The sequence below is a fragment of the Micromesistius poutassou genome (assembly GCF_964030765.1).
Source record: "Micromesistius poutassou genome assembly, chromosome: 24".
In the NCBI taxonomy this organism is placed as follows: domain Eukaryota; kingdom Metazoa; phylum Chordata; class Actinopteri; order Gadiformes; family Gadidae; genus Micromesistius; species Micromesistius poutassou.
In genome coordinates, this window is record NC_140294.1 from 7,581,225 (window position 1) to 7,602,616 (window position 21,392).

Sequence of the window (21,392 nt, forward strand, 5' to 3'; positions counted from 1 at the left end):
CACGCACGCACGCACGCACGCACGCACGCACGCACGCACACACACTTTACATGCAGTCATGTTAACGTCATCTCCACAGGCAGCCTTTATCCTACCTGCAGAGTATGTGACATCAGTGTATTGTGGGGTCCTGAGTGTTGTGGGAGCTGTGTGGTCCCGTGTGGTTGTTGTACTGGGAGCAGGCTGGCTGTGCCTCTCTCTGTCTCTGCCCACCGTGCTGCTGACGTTTGGCTGAGGAGGATGAATCCACCGTTTGGACCGGCCACTGACTGTGTGCTGTAGGAATCCATCTCTGGCTAAAATCCGCAACACAAAACAAAAGCAGTTGTAAAAAACATGAAACACTTGTTTACAGCGCTCACGTACAACTATAGATGATACCAGGGACGTCCCGATGCGATCCACGGTCCTCGGTCCGATATTGGCCCAGTACGCTGGATCGGATATCGGATATAAGATAAACACGATCTGATCCGCGCAGCGTGTCACGTGATAACAACAGTAGTCGCCAATCAGTCGCATGCGCATGAGAGCTACCTGTTGAACGGTCATGTGAGCGGTGTGGCAGTAGTTCATCCTTAAAGGAGACATGTTGTGGTGTTTTCCCAACAAGTAAACGTAGTATATGAGTTCCAGAAAACATGTTGTTGAAGCTGTTTGTTTGAGCACAGTATATCACACTAACCTTTGGTCAACTCCAGATGTCGCCCACCGTCTTCTCTGTGCCAAATATCCCGGTTACATGCCGCCAGTCCGACATGCCGTGGGGGGGGGTGGGGGGATGTTACCGTGGTGAGGTGTGTGGGGGGGGGCAGAGGGAGAAGGTGGGGAGGAGGGGGAGAGAGAGAGAGAGAGAGAGAGAGAGAGAGAGAGAGAGAGAGAGAGAGAAAAACATTTGTTGTTTTATTTATAATTCTGATTAATATATTATTATTATTAGGCACTTATGTAAGCATTATTTAGTAATAAAAGGAGAATGATGATGGGCTGAACACACGAGAACATTCAGTTGATCCACTGAGTTGTTTATTATCATTATGCTTCATGAACAAATACAACAGAAAAATGGTCCCTTACATGTACACAATAAACACAAGGACTGAAACAATAGAAGCTGCAGACTTTACTAATCATAAACAGGTGTGCACGTATCTTTAATAACTGAACATGTTCTGCGGCCGTTTGGTTCCCAACAGAACAAAAGGAATCAAGATTCAGTTTAAAGTCATTTACAACATGCAACATTATCCCATAGACCTCTTGGTTATTATGAATGAAATATAAAATCTGATTAGGACAACAATGATGATATCATAGTCCATAGAACAAACATGTTTATGTCTGAAAATTACAAATATATAGTTGCATAAAAAAACATGTGATTTACCATCAATAGGTATTTAATATACATTTCAAATTAAAAATGAGATCTTAATAAAAGCTGCTTAGCGAACCCTATGGGAGATCCTTAAAGTCTCTTCCTTTCATGATTCATCATCATCAACTTTTAGGAAGCCCCATAAAAAGGAGGGGGAGGGGGAGACGGGGGGGAGGAGAAGGGGGAGACGGGGGGAGGGAGAGACGGGGGGAGGGGGGAGGGGGAGACGGGGGGAGGGGGAGAGGGAGACGGGGGGGAGGGGGAGAGGGAGACGGGGGGGAGGAGGGGGAGGGGGAGAGGGAGACGGGGGGGAGGGGGAGAGGGAGACGGGGGAGGGGGAGACGGGGGGGAGGGAAAGATGCGAGAGAAAGAGAGCGAGACAGAGACTATAACTGCCCTAGAGACTGACGAAAAAGCAGTGTGTGTGTGTTTCTGTGTGTGTGTGTGTGTGTGTGTGTGTGTGTGTGCCCGTCCCGGCCATCCTTTTTTTTTTTCCTACACACACACACAGAGAGAGAGAGAGAGAGAGAGAGAGAGAGAGATAGAGAGAGAGAGAGAGAGAGAGAGAGAGAGAGAGAGAGAGAGAGAGAGAGAGAGTGAGTGAGAGAGAGAGAGAGACTATAACTCACACAGAGACGCTGAGTCACCCTCCCCCCACCAGAACCCAAACGCAGGGAGGAGGTCCTCCTGGGTGAAGGAGGTCCTGAAGGTGTGGATGTGTGTCAGTGTGTCTGAGGACCCTCCTCCACCTGGGGACACTCTGTAGAAGGACAGAGTGCCAGCAGGCCGGTCCAGATACACTCCTACTCTGGTAGAGCCAGCGGGGGGGAGACGTATGGCTGTCTGTCTACCGTTGTACCCGGCAGTGTAACGATCATCATAACAATCAAGCCTCCAGGACTCGTTCTCCCCTCCAAGCAGGCTGTCACCACCCCCTCCTCTCCTTGTGATTCCTCTGTATGTCACTGCTATATCAACAGGTCCTTTCCTCTCTACCTCCCAGTAACAGCGGCCAGTCAGAGCCTCTCTACACAACACCTGGTACTGGGAGTCAAATCTCTCTGGGTGATCCGGATACGACTGGTCCTCTCTGACCTCCGTCACCTTTCTGTTGTCCTCAGACAGAGAGAGTCGTCTGTGGGCTGTGTTTGGGTCCAGTGTGAGTTCACAGGCATCTGACGGAGAACAAGACATGATGAGCTACTGAACCCTTCTGCATCTTCATCATCATCATCATCATCATCATCATCATCATCACTAGTACTGCTGGAAGCATTGACATCTTAGATATGCTAGGATGCTAAATCCGAGGATGCTCAGGCGCTCAGGCACACACACACACACACACACACACACACACACACACACACACACACACACACACACACACACACACACACACACACACACACACACACACACACACACACACACACACACACACACACACACACACACACACACACACACACACCCTCTTCAACACTTCAGACATCATAACTTGGTCAAAATTCAACCGTTTACCATCACTCAAACTATTAAACAAATCTACACATTTGTATCTTCTATAGTATTTAATCAGAATTTCGATATCATTTATACTTTTTTCAGAATCACAGTTTTAGTTTCACTTCAGATTAGTTTTCAGTTGGTCTCACTCTAGCCGTTTGCCTCAGCTGTTGCTCGTTGAGCAATCAGTGGACATCACAGCACTCTGGAGGAGTCTGGTTAAAGTCACGTGGTGGAGGGTAGTGTGGTCTTTGTTAGTCTCTGGCCGTTTCTCAATACCAAGTACGCAAACTACGGACTCGCGGACTTGGAAGTGCGTACTTGGCAAGTCCAGACTTCCAAGTACAGACTTCCGAGGACGCGAGTACGCACCTGTGACGTCACCACCTCAGCTCTGTTAACTGCTTTACGGCCTCATGTAGGCATACACTACTGAACAATTTAAACTAATGATATAAAACTAAACCCCAGCCTCTTTCATTTTAAAATAGTATGTCAATATTTTCAATGAATATAAATGAAAAGATATGCTTATCGTGTGTATAAGCTATTCACACAACTTTTTATATGTAGGGTACAGATGCGCGTGCCTAACTGGCTATGTAGTTGGAGAGTAGACTATTGATATAATAATAACGAATGAGCGAGAAATGACTGATTAGAACACACACACACACACACACACACACACACACACACACACACACACACACACACACACACACACACACACACACACACACACACACACACACACACACACACACGATCGGATGGATCCGACCAAGATTTTCGTTGCCGTTGTGATGGGTTTCCTCTATCAGCGACTTATACAATAAAAACAAATTATATTAAACAAAACCCCAGCCTCTTTAATTTTAAAATAGTATGTCAATATTTTGAATGAATAGGCCTACATTTTTGTTATATATGTCAAATGTTCCTATATATAGCCTATTATTATAGCTTACATACTAATATTTTAAAACATGGTAATGCGAAATGCATCCTGGGATATTTAACGGTCCAAGTCCACACAAGTCACCTCCGATGCGTCCTCGGTGGAACGGCCAGTTTAAGAACGCATGGAGAACACACACGGGTTTTACGACTGTACTTGACTTGATGCGTACTTGGAATTGGAACAGTACTTGGGCTACGACTGATGACGTTTCACGAGAACGCAAAGTACACAAGTACAGACGAGAACGCAAATTGAGAAACGGCCTCTCTCTCTCCCTCATGGACTACAACAATGGACTACAATAGTGGACTACAATAGTGGACTACAATAGTGGACTACAACAATGGACTACAATAGTGGACTACAATAGTGGACTACAATAGTGGACGTTGTCCGACCACTTTTTTAAATGTCAGCCACAGTTCGGCTTTCGGCCCCAACCTCATTGATCGACCTGGCAACGTTTTCCCACGCCAGTTTTTTGCTTTTGGTGCTGATTCCGGAGGAAAGAGAGCCAAACAAGATCTTATTTCTGGCCTCTACCTCCGAAATCAGCACCTCCACCTCGCATTCACTAAAGTTATTTTTTCTTCCTTTCTCCATTTTCTCCTTTCTCCTAACGAGCGCACTACTGCAGGTTTATTTATACTAATTAGCATATTAAATGAGGGAGGAGACGGGTGGAGATGGAAATGGGTGGAGAGACGGGCTCGTGCATGTGCGCTCAATGTCACGTTAATTGGGATGTACAAAGAGAATCTGTGTGAAATCGTGCTTTCGGTCTGACCACAGTCTGATAACACTCAAGCGGAGGGCGCCCCAGCCCCCCCCTCCCTGTACTGATAGTAGTCCTGATTATTACTGAGACAAAAAAGGGTTCAGCCGTAGACACAGCACAAAGGAAGTTTTGCATAATCTGTTGAACCCAAGGTTGCCTACATCAAAACATGGCAACTTTTGCATTCCTGCTGTACTCACTAAGAGAGTAAACAAAGGGAAACTTAGACGCACTGCACTGCTCTCAAATCTCATACCTTTCAAAACCAAACCAAAATCAAAAAAGATTTTGTTATTAAGAGACCTAACATTAAGTAGACCCATCCTGATGGTGGGTCTACTTAATGTTAGGTCTCTTAATAACAAATCTTTTTTAGTTTTATTATTATTATTATTTAATTTATCTATTTTTTATATTTATTTATTTATTATTTAATTTTATTACCACTTCTCAACTGGATTTTTTTTAACTGAAACATGGCTAGAACAAAATAACAGTGCAATCGTTCTGATGGAGACAGCTCCTCCCAACTATAACTTTTTTGATGTATGTAGATCTGGAAAAAGAGGTGGAGGGGTTGCTGCTATATTTAAAAATGTATTTCAGGGGAAACAGATGCTATTTGGTGATTTTCCATCATTCGAATACCTTTGTGTTGTATTGAAATGTTCCCCCAGAGTTCTCCTATTAATTATTTACAGGCCACCCACATACGGTGCAAATTTCTTCGATGACTTTACAGAATTATTGTCTAGCATCTCCACAGACTTTGACTGTCTAGTTATAACTGGTGACTTCAATTTTCATACTGATGATTTTAATGATAAGTGTGCAAAAAAACTTTTTACCATTTTGGACACATTTGAAATGTCTCAACATGTGAAAGAGGCTACTCATTGTAAGGGGCACACTCTAGACCTGGTTATCACAAAGGGTCTCAATGTTTCAGATCTCTCTGTGACTGATCCTTCACTGTCTGACCATTTCTGTGTTTTCTTTAATATATCTTTTATTCCAGACATACAGACAAAATCAAATACTGTCAAAAAACGGTATATCAATGAACATTCTAATGTACTTTTTAAAAAGGCCATCTCCTTACTACCACCTCTCAACCCATGTTCTGCTGATGATCTTTTAGAAAACTTTAATTTTAAAAATTTGGAAAGTCATAGATGTCATTGCACCTTATAAGGTTAAAACGATTTCTGGAAAGCAAAAGGCACCTTGGAGAAAAGCTGCTTTTGTAACAGCCCAGAAAAAAGAATGCAGGAAGGCTGAACGCATATGGCGTAAAACAAAACTTCATATTCACCATGACATCTATAAAGAGAGCCTCCGTGCTTACAATTTAGACTTAAAAAGTGCTAGAGAAACATTTTTCTCCAATATCATTAAAACCAATACTAATAATGCCAAAACCCTATTTGCAACTGTTGACAGACTGACCAAGCCCCCAACACAAATTCCACCTGACCTTCATTCCACTCAGAAATGCAATGAGTTTGCAGCATTTTATACTGATAAAATTGAAGGCATCAGACGCGCCATCAATGTCTCCACTTTAAACAAAAATGCTGGACTACCACCATATTCAGGCAAAAGTAACGTGGCAATGACATGCTTTAATGTCACAGACTCTAAAACTCTTGTGGAAACTGTGACACAACTGAAGCCATCCACCTGTTGCCTTGATACTTTACCTACCAACCACTTTAAGAATGTTTTTGACTGCCTAGCAATAGACATATTGCAAATAGTTAACAACTCTCTCCAATCAGGCAATCATCACTCTTTCCCAAAAGCCTTAAAAACTGCAGTTATCAAACCCCTTTTAAAAAAGCGGAGCCTAGATGCCTCTATTATTAACAACTACAGACCAATATCAAATCTACCCTTCATAAGTAAAATCATTGAGAAAGTTGTCCTCCAGCAACTTAGTGACTTCCTGGCATCAACTGGTTGCTATGACACCTTCCAATCCGGATTTCGACCCCTTCACAGCACTGAGACCGCCCTTATTAAAGTTGTAAACGACATCCGTCTTAACACAGACTCTGGCAAAATCTCAATACTAATGCTACTAGACCTCAGTGCTGCATTCGACACTGTAGACCATACAATACTTTTGGACAGATTAGAAAACTGGGTGGGGCTTTCAGGCACAGTTTTAAATTGGTTTAGGTCCTACCTACAAAATAGGAACTACTTTGTTTCCATTGGCGACTTTGTTTCAGAATCAACAAACGTGACATGTGGAGTCCCACAAGGTTCGATCTTAGGACCCTCTCTATTCAACATCTACATGCTCCCACTAGGGCAAATCATGCAAAATAACAATATTGACCATCACTGCTATGCTGATGACACGCAAATCTATGTATCTCTATCACCAAATGACTATCAGCCCATAGATCTGTTGTGCCAGTGCATTGAGCAAGTCAAAGACTGGATGTGCCAAAATTTCCTTCAACTAAATGAGGACAAAACCGAGATAATTGTATTTGGTGCTAAAACCGAAAGGCTTAAAGTTACCCAACACCTTCACTCTCTGTCCCTGAAAACCTAAATCAAAGCCAGAAATCTAGGGGTTATCATGGATTCAGATTTACATTTCGACAGTCACATCAAATCAGTTACAAAATCTGCATATTATCACCTTAAAAACGTAGCAAAACTTAGAGGGCACATGTCTACCGAAGACGTACAAACACTTGTACATGCCTTTATCACTAGCAAGCTTGATTACTGCAATGGTCTCCTTACAGGTCTCCCAAAAAAAACTCTAAGGCAACTACACCTTGTTCAGAATGCTGCTGCTAGAGTTCTAACAAAGACCAAAAAATGTGAACATATTACACCAATTCTTAAATCATTACATTGGCTCCCTGTATGTCAGAGAATTGATTTTAAAATCATGTTGCTAACCTATAAATCCCTACATGGTTTAGGGCCAAAATATTTAACTGATATGCTTCCACTACATAAGTCTTCTAGACCACTAAGATCCTCTGAGACCAATCTGTTAATTATCCCCAGAGTCAACACGAAACATGGAGAAGCAGGATTTAGTTACTATGCAACAAATAGCTGGAATAAACTCCCTGAGGATTTAAGACTTGCCCCAACTCTGACAGCTTTTAAAACAAGACTGAAGACTTTTATGTTTGCTTTAGCTTTCTGCTAAATCTTAAATCTACAATGCTTCTATTTTTTATTTTATTAGTAACTTTGCCTTTATTTTCTCACTTTCTAAAATGCATTTTTATTAACTCTGCCTTTCTAAGATGTTTTTTTTAAACTTTGCCTTTATTTTCTATCTATTTTACTTTTTACTTATCTATTATTTTATTTTATTGTATGACAATGTTTATATGTGAAGCACTTTGAGTCTGCCTTGTGTATGAAAAGTGTTATATAAATAAAGTTGCCTTGCCTTGCCTTGCCTTACGCAAGGATTGATGCATCCAGATTTTTTTGTGAGCATCAGCTTTCCAGATTTTGGCGTCCGCAAAGTTTTAGTCAGAAATCCACGCAAGTCTTACACAACAACACACAACTCACTGCCTCCCTGCTTCTAGCCAATCAGCTACTAGCCACCACCAATATACTACCCGGCCTTCTTTCATCCGCTGTCATGTCTCGTCTCCACCTTGGATTATCACTCCTGCTACTCCAGACTCTTAGGACTCTCTCCTCTACTCCACCAAATTCTGGCCCACTCAGCTACACCGCCGCTGACCTTCACCGCCTCAACAATAACCATCGTCTCTCTGCTGCTGCTGCCCCTGCAGCCAGCACAGCCGGAATCCTCCGCCGACGCCGCTACATCCATCCAGGTTCTGGCCCCTCTCGCAACCAACACCTCCCCCATGGCTCACCCATCCCCTCACTCTGGACTAACTCTCGCCCCCCCGTCACCCCCACCTGCCGTACTGCCAACCTCACTAACCTCCGTTCCCCCTCCCCTGCCCCCCCATCCATCTCCCTCGCACTGCTGAACTGTCGCTCCCTCTCCAACAAATCACCCGTTATATCTGAACTGCTACTGGACAATAACATGGATCTGCTCCTCCTCTGTGAAACATGGCAACAGCCCCTGGACTTCTACGCTCTCAATCAAGCCACTCCTTCCAATTACAGTTACATTGCCAAACCCCGCCTCTCTGGCCGAGGGGGAGGCGTTGGCGTTCTTCATAAACAATCCCTGTCCATCACTGAACTGAACCTCAACCTCCCATCTATCTCATCCTTTGAACACCTTGCCTTCTCCCTCCCCAACTCTGTCACCACTGTTCTAATCTACCGTCCTCTGAAGCCACACCCATCTTTTCTCTCTGAACTGTCTGAACTCCTCACCATTGCGTCCTCTCTCTCTTCCCGCCTCCTAGTTACCGGTGACTTCCACATCCACACGGACAAGCCGACCGCCCCACTGACATCTGACTTCCTCTCCCTTCTCGCCTGTTTCCACCTCACCCAACACATTGACTTCCCCACCCATACAAAAGGCCATATCCTCGACATAGTCTGCTCCGCCTCCCTACCCGTATCTAACCCCCATCCTCTCCGCTTCCCACTCTCTGATCATCTCTGCATCCTCTTCTCCGCTCCTCTACCCTCACCCCATAATCCCAAAAAGCTCTCCATTTCCTACCGCAACATCAAATCAGTCAACCCACTCTCACTCTCCCAGCTCATATCCTCTGCCTTCACCCCTGACTCTGTCCCCTCTTCCCCTGACGACTATGCCATCATGCTCAACTCCATCCTTTCTGACTCCCTTGACTCCCTTTCCCCCTGGAAGACTTCCTCTGTCTCATTCACTAACTCCGCCCCCTGTTACACCCCGGAACTCCGCACCATGAAACAGACTGGCCGCCAACTCGAGCGGTTATGCAAGCGAACCCGCCTCACCGTTCACGCCGAAGCCTACAAACATCACATCTCCTCCTACCGTGACGCTCTCCATGCTGCTAAATCCGCCCACTTCTCCACCCTCATCAACAGCACCAACCGGAACCCCCGCATCCTGTTCTCCACCGTCAACAAACTGCTCCAGCCGCCGGACATTAATCCACCCTCTTCACCTGACCTCTGTAACTCTTTCCTCCTCGCCTTTAACCATAAAATCTCCCAAATCAACAGCTCCCTGACTGCCGCCGTTAGTAACTCCTCCACCCCCACCATTCCTGTCCCCCCCCTCCCTGACCACCCACCCTTCCCTTCTTTCACTGCCTTCTCCCCTGTTGACTCCTCCCACATTTTGGACATCATCACTGCGTCCAAGACAACCACCTGCTCTCTCGACGCCCTCCCAACGACTCTAACCAAGGCTTGCCTCCCTGTCCTCATCCCCCACCTCACCACCCTCTTCAATCAGTCCCTATCCCTTGGTCATATTCCCTCTGTCTACAAACTTGCCTCCATCACCCCCATCTTCAAAAAGCCCACCCTTGATCCAGCCAACCTCTCCAACTACCGCCCCATCTCCAACCTGCCGTTCCTCTCCAAAACTCTGGAATGCATTGTCGCCGCCCAACTCCACACCCACCTCCAGTCAAACAACCTCTATGAACCCCTCCAGTCAAACAACCTCTATGAACCCCTCCAGTCAAACAACCTCTATGAACCCCTCCAGTCAAACAACCTCTATGAACCCCTCCAGTCAAACAACCTCTATGAACCCCTCCAGTCAAACAACCTCTATGAACCCCTCCAGTCTGGCTTCCGCCCGCTTCACAGCACCGAAACTGCCCTTGTCAAAGTAATCAATGATCTCCTCACCGCTGCAGACTGAGGTGCCCTCAACATCCTGCTTTTCCTAGACCTCAGCGCAGCCTTTGATACTGTACACCATTCCATCCTCCTCAAAAGGCTGCGCCAACAGGGTGTTGAGGGCACTGCACTCGACTGGCTCACCTCCTACCTCACCGACAGGCAACAGTTCTTCTCCCTCTCTGGCCACACGTCCACCCTCTCTCCTGTACCGCAGGGGGTCCCTCAGGGCTCAGTCCTCGGCCCCCTTCTTTTCATCTGCTACCTCTTCCCCCTTGGTCACATCATCCGCAAACTCAATCTCGACTTCCACTGTTACGCAGATGACACTCAGATGTACATCTGTACCAAAACCACCCAAAACCCTCCCCTCACCCACATCGAAACCTGCATCTCTACAATAAAAACATGGCTGACCCACAACTTTCTCAAACTTAACAGCGACAAAACAGAGCTCCTCTCATAGGCACCAAATCCACTCTCAATAAAACTGGACCCATCTCACTCACCATCGACGCCTCGACCATCACTCCCTCCCCCCTGGCACGCAATCTTGGTGTTACCCTGGACCCCACCCTCTCCTTCGATCCCCATGTCAGCTCCATTGTCAAGACCTCCTACTTTCACCTCCGCCGCATCGCCAAAATCAGACACTGCCTCTCCCCCCCCCTGCTGCTGAATCCCTTATCCACGCCTTCATCTCCTCCCGTCTTGACTACTGCAACTCCCTCCTCACTGGCATCGCCTCTCATTCCCTCCATAGACTCCAAATGGTCCAAAACTCTGCTGCTCGCCTCCTATCTCACACCCGGTCCCGTGAGCACATCACCCCCGTTCTCCACACTCTCCACTGGCTCCCCGTCAAACAACGTATCAGTTTCAAAATACTCCTCCTGACTTTCAAAGCTCTCCACCACCTGGCCCCGCCCTACCTGTCTGACCTCCTCGTCCCCCATCGCCCCTCCCGAGCCCTCCGATCCTCCTCCACTCTCTCTCTAACCGTACCACCCTCCAAACTGAAAACATTCGGTGACAGAGCCTTCTCCAGGGCAGCCCCCCGACTATGGAACTCTCTTCCCCAACCTGTCCGCGACTCTCCCTCACTTCCCACATTCAAATCCACTCTAAAAACCTCTCTCTTTTCCCAAGCCTACGACCTCCCCTACCCATGACCACCTTCATCCCTGCCCCTGCCCTTGTCCCCCTGACACCTTTCATGTTTTTTATGTCTTCCACAATGTAAGCGTCTTTGGGTCACTGAAAAACGCTATATAAATTTCATGAATTATTATTATTATTATTATTATTATTATTATTATTATTATTATTATTAACAGTAGAACACGTATAGTTAAAAGCCTAAAAAGCCTTGTTGGTGGATAGCAGCATAGGCTCTGTTTGATTGAATAAGGGTTGTATTTCTTGCCTACTACCTCCCACCGATCCACTGCCTCTCTGTCCTCTCCCTACTCTTCAATCACGTAATGATGATGATCGGACAATGCACGCACATCGTAAAAATAAACAAATAAGGAATGTATCACTGCTTATTAATTACTACTAATTATTATTACACATAGTTCATGCGTTATGTAAGCACTAGTAAAAAAATAAGTGTGTTCGTTGTGTGTCAAGTTGTTAACTTATGCTATAGGTTAGACTACGACATAGTAATGTTACCAATAAAAAACATTATAAACATGGCAACATAATTCACTATCTTGCTCGAGGAGTAATTACTCATACATGCTCACACTAATGGTTCAATGCAGTTTGAAGTTTGTTTGAAATAGCGTACCTCATCATCACCCGAAAGTAAACTCGATGAGGTAGTATTGGATGACAGGTTGTCATAGCTTCTTGGCACATACCGCCTACCGTAGTTGCAACCAGGTTGCAACGTCCATTTTAAAAAGTGAGCACTATTCGTTTGAATGCACTATATCATTTTACCACGAGATGGGAGCAATTCCAACACAGTGTCCCTTTAAGCTATGTAGCTTTATCAAACATGTTTTCAACCTCACTTTACACTGCAGCACTCACAACATTGTCTTCAGGGACATTTGACAGCTAACCCACCTAAATCAAACTAATCAGATACTTACACTTGTTTAGAGCTGATCTCAGGTCAGGCACCTTCTTCATCTCCATGTTCAGTGTCTCCTCCAGCTGATCCAGGGCTCTCCTCAAGGTCTCTACGTATGACGGAGGACAGACCTCCACCGTGGTCCAGTCCCTGGTGGGTGGAGGATCCTTCAGGGATTTGAAGGTCTGGAGGAGGTGGAGGTGGTCTTCAGTGTATGAGAGCTGCTTCACCTCTGATCTTCTATTGGTCAGATCTTCTATCTCCTGCTCCAGCTCTTTGATGAGGCCTTCAGCTTCTGTCTCTGTGGATTTCAGTTTCTCTTTAACCGTTTGGTTGTGATCATCCTGGCACTTTTCAACAGAGCGCTTCAGAGCAGTGAAGACCTGCACACCATCGGCTATCTCTTTGTCTGCGTCTGCTTTGCTACGTCCCACTGTGTCTCTGATGTCCTTAATCTTTCGTTGTCTCTCCTGGATCATCTGCTGAACTTCAGCCTCTATCTTCCCCAGCTGGGCCGTCTTCACTTCATATTCCTCCTTTAGAGGTACAACAGGATGGGACTTGTGGTCTGTCACTGTGCACAACAGACAAACACACACCTGTTCAGTCTGGCAGAAGAGCTCCAGAAGTCGGTCGTGTTTCTTACACACCCTGTCCTCCAGACGGTCCATAGGCTCGACCAGCTGATGTTTCTTCAGTCTTGCGACTCTCTGATGAGGCTCCAGGTGGGTTTGGCAGTAAGAGGTAAAACACGTCAGGCAGGACTTCACGGCCTTCAGCTGGGTCCCAGTACAGACGTCACAGGGAACTTCTGCTGGTTCAACACAAGGCTGCTCTTTGACTGGTGCAGAACTTCTAAACCGATCAACCATCCCTGATATGAAGGTATTGACCTGTAAATCAGGTCTTGTGTGGAACAGCTTGTTGCAAACAGGACATTTGTACTGGACTTGGTCATCCCAGAATGTTGAAATACAGGTTCTGCAGAAGTTGTGTCCACACGGTGTGGAGACTGGGCTGTTGAACACATCCAGACAGATGGAACAGGAGAAGTCCTCTTCAGACCAGGAAGTAGCAGAGGCCATTCCTAGAAAACATGGATAACAATAGTAAAATAACAGTTTGAACTCGTTCAAATGCAAGTGCTTTATACGTTATATATTTTGTTGTTTCAAGCTGAAATCTTCATCCAATAGGAGGTACAACATGAAGTCCTGCAGACAGGACATCTTCACTGAGGATGAGGGGTCAATATTTTGGACTCACCTTACAATGTTTGTCTGATTATTTAGTTTAATTTAAATTAAAGGATTTATACATTCTCAAAGTACATTTATATCAATTATTGTCTCAAATATGGGATAAGTTTGTGTCCAAAAACAACGTTTGCATAGGGTGAGAAGTCTCAGACTTCTGCCCAGTTGAAACAGCCGAGTGTCACAACGCTACACTTTCACTTTTAACATGGAAGCACTTTTTCTGTCCCTGAAAACTAGAGGTTCAAATACAACGTATCCAAATGACACAAAACCACAACATTGGAAGTTATTCAAATAGTCATGACGTCCGGAATCGATTAATTGCAGATTTGATCTAATGAGCACATTTCACTGACTGAAGTGATCTATTGCTTTTATAAAACGGTTACATAAGTATGGCGAAATGAAAGTCATAGACACCCTCAATTTTGAAAAAGTGAGAAAGTCGGAAAAGCATTTTTTTAACCAATACAAAAAAGTAGTCCCTCCTGGCTGCCTGCAAAGTGTACGGCGGTTGCTATGCAACACACTGTAGCGTCCTTCAGAGAGAAGGCTAGAGACCGTAGCTCGGTTCGCCGGCAATTTAGCCTACTATCGAGTTCACTCACCGTGTGCACCGTTCCCTCTCCAGCAATCAACATGTTTTTAGGCTTCAGTGAACTATGCTATCGCTTTTATATATAAATAAACAACAGTTCAAGTTAGGCACGGAGTGATACTGAACTTTGTAAACTGAACGGGCGTCATAGCTGCGTGTATACGCTCAATATACAACAGTTGGGAACCAATCAGATCGCTTGATTCAAGCCACCCGTTTTATAAATTCTCACAGAACTAATGCTGTAAATTGTACAGGGAACCCTCTAACCTGAATGAACTTTGAAGGGTTTGAGACCAGAGTTCTGTCTGGGTTAGAGTCCTAGAATCCGGGTTGGAGTCCCAGAGAAAGTGGGTATACCACGTGGGTATACCAGAGAGACTGTTGATCTGATCTTAAATACATTGCACTTTCTAAAATGCTTTTTTAACTTTAGCCTTTATTTCTATTTATTTTTATTTTACTATCTATTATTTTCTTTTTATTGTATGACAATGTTAATATGTGAAGCACTTTGAGTCTGCCTTGTGTATGAAAAGTGCTATATAAATAAAGTTGCCTTGCCTAACCTGGTGCATCATTAAAAATATTAATGTTTAAATTAAGAATTGACCCCAAAGCACTTCATGTACTTTTTTATCAAACATGACCAACAGCCTGTCAGCCTGTTGGTCATGTAAGTACCAATGCAGTATCAATGCATAGAACAACACTGCCACCTACTGGTTGAGGAGGGCGGGCCATTTGTGAATCACGAGCTATTTGCTTGTGGATCTGTGCGGATCTTCGACAAGAATGTCTCAAAAATGCTTAAGTGAGGAAAGAGATGCGCGTGCGTGAGTAATGATCCACAAATGCTGAGTCATACTTCACGAGCAGAATTTTCAGTTTTGCAAATGGCTTTTTGTTTTTACAAATGGAAAATTGTGTATTTACAAAAACACAATATATTTGTACTTTTTTATACTTTTATATATAAGTATGTAAAAACCAAAATACAAGTTACAAATTATAAATTTGTATTTGTGGATAGCAAAACACGTGTGCAAATCAAAAATATTTGTAGATCACCATCTGTGCGTTTACAGATATTAATGAGACAAATTTAAGCCCATACTATTCAGGATGGGACATTGCAGACATTCCAATGTCATGCCTGTTAAATGTGTGATTAGACTTTAGAAACTGGATAGATTACCATATCTACATCATCCTCTGGCCAAATCATTTTTAGGGTAATTTGAAGGGATTGTAACCTTTTCATCAAAGACCCGCCTCTGCACCAAGGATGAATTTCGGGAATGAGTCTTCAAATACTGTATTAGGGGCCACTAACACCGATATAAAGGCATCCGTAAAGTAGCATGGGACCTTTAGTGCCACTTCACTCAAAAAGAATAGAACAGTGTAATATGACTGCATGATTAATATGACTGCATGATTAATATGGCTACATGATTAATATGATTACATGTCTAATATGACTGCATGATTAATATGACTACATGTCTAATATGACTACATGATTAATATGACTACATGATCAATATGACTACATGATTAATATGACTACATGTCTAATATGACTACATGATCAATATGACTACATGATCAATATGACTACATGATTAATATGACTGCATGATTAATATGACTACATGATTAATATGACTACATGTCTAATATGACTACATGATTAATATGACTACATGATCAATATGACTACATGATTAATATGACTACATGATTAATATGACTACATGTCTAATATGACTACATGATTCATATGACTACATGATCAATATGACTACATGATTAATATGACTGCATGATCAATATGACTACATGATTAATATGACTACATGATTAATATGACTACATGTTTAATATGACTACATGATTCATATGACTACATGTTTAATATGACTACATGATTAATATGACTACATGATTCATGTGACCGTGTGATGTCTAGAGCAGGGGTTCCCAAACTTCAGAGTGCCATGGCCCACTTTAAAATCTGAAAATCTCTCGCGGCCCACCCAACAACTCTGATCAACACACAAGACGAATTATTTCTTCTTTTTATTTCATGAACAGTATGGATACACTGGATATGAGTGACATTATGTCACCTGCATCTTACCTAATGTAGGAAATTAACAAAAAGCGAACTGTCAGGGCCGTATCCTGACTGTTTGACATTGAACAAAAAGCGTAGGCATATAAAAAAGCAGCCAAATAACAACATGAAGGAGAAAAAAACAGAACATTATTTGAACGCTGAATCAGACCAATACTTGAATTTCTTACAACGCATGCATGTGTTGTACCCTTAAAAAGGGGAATAGTAGCGGGAGAAAGATTAAAAAAAACACACACACGCAACTCTCCTTCACTCGTCTATTTGAATGAGGAAGAGGAGCGCGAGGAGCCCCGAGGCATTACCAACAGATCGACGAATCAAACGATCGACGAATATTATTGTTACCATGGTAACAGTAATATAACAACAATATATAATACAAACCGTATGTATGAATAAACTGTTACATACAACTTGCTATGAATAAATTGTTATATACAACTTGTCACACATGCTTATTACAATCCATCACAGCTGGGCCGTTTAATGGCACAAAACAAGTCCATCTTGACATTAACCCAAGACTCAGTGCAGTCTCTGTGAAACCGGCGATTCGCGAACGATTCGGTCGGAACGAACGAATCCCGAAGGTGAACGACGAGAACTGATTCCCAAAAAGAAGAGAACTGATTCCTTTTTTTTTTAACATAAAATAAAAATATGGTCACGTAAATAAAAGATACAAACGAACAGAGCTTCGTCTCCCCACGACTTCATATTGATTGAGTCTAAAACGTTCTCATATTGATTGAGTCTAAAACGTTCTCATATTGATTGAGTCTAAAACGTTCTCATATTGATTGAGTCTAAAACGTTCTCAAACCACACGTAATGCTCGAGCGGCGTCGTAGGCTAATGCTACAGACATTAGCTGTTTTCCCGAGCACCGTCACCGTCTGAGACCTTCTGGTGGTTTAAAAGGCTCCGTTTGCGGGCGTACCTCATATTTAAAAGCAAAGCGGTGAGGCCAGACACCTGAGATGCCCTGCCAAATGACGTAACAGACCATATGACTTAACAAACTGAACGAACTGAACGAACGAATCAAACGAACGATTTGTGACAGTGAAGGGAACTGAAAGAACTGATTCCCGGAAAAGAATCATTTTGCCCATGCCTAGAAACCACCCGCAGTTTATCTCGATATACTGGTTCCCCCGTCAATAATGAAATACGGAAAGATACGTTCCGGCTCAAAAGTTGGTCAGATAAATGAAGAATAAAACATAATTTAAATTAAAATATTTAACCATAAATATTTAATGGTTACTCAAAACTTAATTACAAAATAGAAAATGACCTCTCGCGGCCCACCTGCAGTACCTTCGCGGCCCACCAGGGGGCCGCGGCCCACACTTTGGGAATCACTGGTCTAGAGAAAGCGCATTCTGGTTACAAAAAGGTTACAGAAAGCTTAGCTGAAAGAAGACAGTGCACGTGCGTATATTTGCATAACGCGATCTGATTGGGTGACGGATCCGTCGCTGCCTGAAAAGTTAAACTTGACGGACGGACCCACAATGCACTTCGGGAGCGTCCCACGCAAGGCCAACGCCTTTCATACCCGCTGCGCGTCCGTCGACGGGCTGCAGCTGCGGGCGAGAGGGTCCGCGATCTGCCTCCGTAGCGGCTCCAACGCGGCGTGCAGGTGGACCCCGACACGGGTCCGTTTCGCGGATAGGGTTACGGTTAGGTTTAGGGTGAGGGTGAGGGTTAGGGTGAGGGTGAGGGTGAGGGTGAGGGTTAGGGTGAGGGTGAGGAGTCAGCGTGTGAGTTTGCCTGACAGGCTGCCTGTCCGATCCTAGCGCTCCCCTAGTTCACATCATAACCCGCTGTAGGGCCGGTCCGTACGGGGTCACACCGCGGGGAGAGAGGCGCGGAGGTTGTGTTGTTTTACTCACCTCGTTGCGGTTGCTGTCGGTCAGACTGTGTGTGTCCCAAAACGTGTTGTGTTGTTCTCCTGAGGGAGAGAACTGCTTCCTCCTCGTCGGGTTTCTGTCAACCTTAAGTTTCGTTTCTCGAACATCACGTCCTCTCCTGGCCCCGCCCCCACGGACACACGCCCCGTGTGTGTGTGTGTGTGTGTGTGTGTGTGTGTGTGTGTGTGTGTGTGTGTGTGTGTGTGTGTGTGTGTTCTTTAAGATTCTCCCCACCGAACGGGGCGCCAGAAGGAGACACGTTGTTTTAACTCTTTGTGGTTTTTTATTTGCTTTGTTTGATTTTCCTTATGCAGTTGTTTTAGTCCACAAATAACAGGTTATAAACCTGTAGAATAGAAAGGCTACGGTGTAAACAACAATATTGATAGTAATAATATACTATCAATTCTGAATAATATACAAACATAAATTACAATAGTCAGTATTTAGTGTTATAATAATAGTATAATATATAATATAGTATAGTATAAAATAATTAGTGTTTAAACTGAATATGCAACAATTCCCCGCACAAGCAACACTGCACATTAAACACTAAATATACATTAAACATTGCACTGCCGTGCAAAACAGTGAGTGTAGTTTTAAGCAGCAACGCTGAGCACAGCAAACCATTACCTGTGTGAAGCGATGAACTACATTACCCAGCATGCACCGCAAACAGGACGTATTCTCGTGTGACAGCGAAGACGCTCCAACTCCAAACTTTTCCAGGGATGCAGAGCGTGACCAGACAGACCAACTTAAACCGCGGCTCAATGGACACAAACAGCAGCTTACCGGTGGCGCGTCTCTCCTGACGAGACAACGCGCTGAGACCAGCGCTAGCTCCCGTTTATAGCGCGTGCCCGTAGTCAACGTGCCCGTGCACGAGATTCAAACACGCCCCTTTGGGATTTTACTGGTTCGACTCTCGACGGGCCCGCGCTTCAATCAGGTGAGCGGACCTCCCACTTTCACCTCACCTGCTTTACGTTGCGTTGGTTACGGCCATACAGTGACCAGGTTGGAAACAATAAATGTTGAACGAGTACTTGTGATTGGACATTCCTAAGTCACAGATGAGGTCATTACAGTACTTTTATAGCATAATATTTGACATGTATATATATTTTGTATTTAACGTTTTATACTTATTATATTAGATATTATATACCTGACCTTTTTACCTTTTTATTTTATTTTCTAACCCTTTTTATTTTATTGTTCACCCGCTTTGGCAATGCAAATGTATATTTCTCATGTCAATAAAGCTTTTTTGAATTGAATGGAAGAGAGAGAGAGAGAGAGAGAGAGAGAGAGAGAGAGAGAGAGAGAGAGAGAGAGAGAGAGAGAGAGAGAGAGAGAGAGAGAGAGAGAGAGTCTACCTACCCTTGTAAAGATCGATATTTGTGGGTGGGTGAGCGAGTGTAATGCCTCCTTGTACCGCCAGGGGGTGCACTAGTCCTTCAAACAATGTTTGAAGGGAATTCTATCTCTGTCTGTGGTTTATTGCACAAACTATATCCTACCAGGTGAGCTGTTCAGCTAACCCTGGTATAGAACCTGTTCTATACATGGTCCCTGTTAACAAAAAACAATACACAGATTTACTTAATGTACCGTAGGCTCTTTTTTACGTCATTCCAATTATTACATTGGTTTTGTTTTTTTGTTCAATTTCATGGCATGATCAACGTATAAAGTACACCCACGGGCCGCTCATTAATGAACATATCTTTAATCAGGTGTGGTCAAGGACGGATCATGGCTTGTGCCAAGTGTGCACGTCCACAGGGGCCCTGAGCCAATGGGGGCCCTCGGATTAAAAAAAAAAAAAAAAAATGTTACTATAAATTTATATATAAAGAGTATGTGTAATTTAGAAAATGTAGTGTGTGACTGTTACATTGTTTTAATATTTTAAAAACAAGCATTGCCATGACAACAACTTTGAATGATCATCGCATGGTGCGCGTCATACGCAGGTAACCGACATTCAAATCAAATGCCAGCGTCAGCGTCTCAACTGACACACAACAACATGAAGCCCAAGTACAATCAGAGTGGTGCCAAAAAACGCAGAATAAAAAGATTATTGATAACTTGGTTAGCTGTATTGAGCGCAGACTCGAGGCGTATAAGCACGTTTGTGATCTGTTTGGGGTTCTGTTCATTCCTCACGCTGCATGTGACACTGATGTAATTGTACCTATCCATGTGATTTAAACGCATCAGAATTCGCTGATGAAATGATTTAATTCAGAGCTTTCATTCGAAATGAAACTCAAGGTCTTGTCATGCCTCCGTCAAAACTGCTAAAAACAATCATTAGTTCTGGAGTGCAGTCAACATACCCAAATGTACACATTGCACTGCGACTGTATTTGACGCTTCCTGTCAGCAATTGTGAGGGAGAACGGTCCTTTTCTCAGATGGCGAGAATTAAAAAACCAAGTTAACACAGAGGCGCTTAAACAGCCTGTCGCTCATGGCAATTGAGTCAGAACTCGTCCGTGAGTTGAAATTTGATGACCTAATCCACAACTTTGCTTCCAAGAAAGTCAGAAGAAAGCTTGTAGGCTTAAGGATTTAACTGTTTCGTCCGTTTTATTTTATGCGACTGCAAGCAGTAGGCTAGTGCACTCTGTCTGCAGAACTAATTATTGTTTTAGGCGTATGCCTCTCTCTCTGCCTCCATAGCCTAGTCTGTTCAGACTGTTAAAGCACAGCACTAAGTTAAATGTGTAACTTTTAGTCCATTTTATTGTTTTATCGGTTTGATTGTTTTTATTTTGTGCCTCTGTAAGCAGCGCTACAGTGTACTGTCTGCACTTTGCCTCTCCTCCTAGTCTGTAGACTGGGACATTACAGCCTAATAATAAAAACAGATGCTGGAATTCATTTCTGTGTGGGCCTGAGTTATAATATATGACATAATGTACTACATTTTCATTGTGTGAAATTGTGCACC

General features: G+C 43.8%; 1 protein-coding gene across 4 annotated transcripts in view; it reads right to left on the reverse strand.

The window, feature by feature from the left end:
• Nucleotides 1–702: 702 nt before the first annotated feature.
• The window catches only part of LOC311369534 (E3 ubiquitin/ISG15 ligase TRIM25-like), a 53,926-nt gene continuing 33,236 nt past the window's right edge, over nucleotides 703–21,392 (reverse strand). Inside the window, exons 1-4 of one of the 4 annotated variants that reach the window (XM_084487759.1) lie at nucleotides 19,058–20,106; nucleotides 18,401–18,764; nucleotides 12,516–13,583; nucleotides 1,883–2,553 (exon numbers count right to left, since the gene is read on the reverse strand). In XM_084487759.1, coding sequence (XP_084343885.1) covers nucleotides 1,997–2,553; nucleotides 12,516–13,581 — 1,623 coding nt within the window. In that variant the 5' untranslated portion in view covers nucleotides 13,582–13,583; nucleotides 18,401–18,764; nucleotides 19,058–20,106 and the 3' untranslated portion in view covers nucleotides 1,883–1,996. Of the gene's footprint in view, nucleotides 721–1,882; nucleotides 2,554–12,515; nucleotides 13,584–18,400; nucleotides 20,108–21,392 lie in introns of those variants that run through there. The other 3 variants (XM_084487761.1, XM_084487758.1, XM_084487760.1) reach the window with 3 other exon arrangements.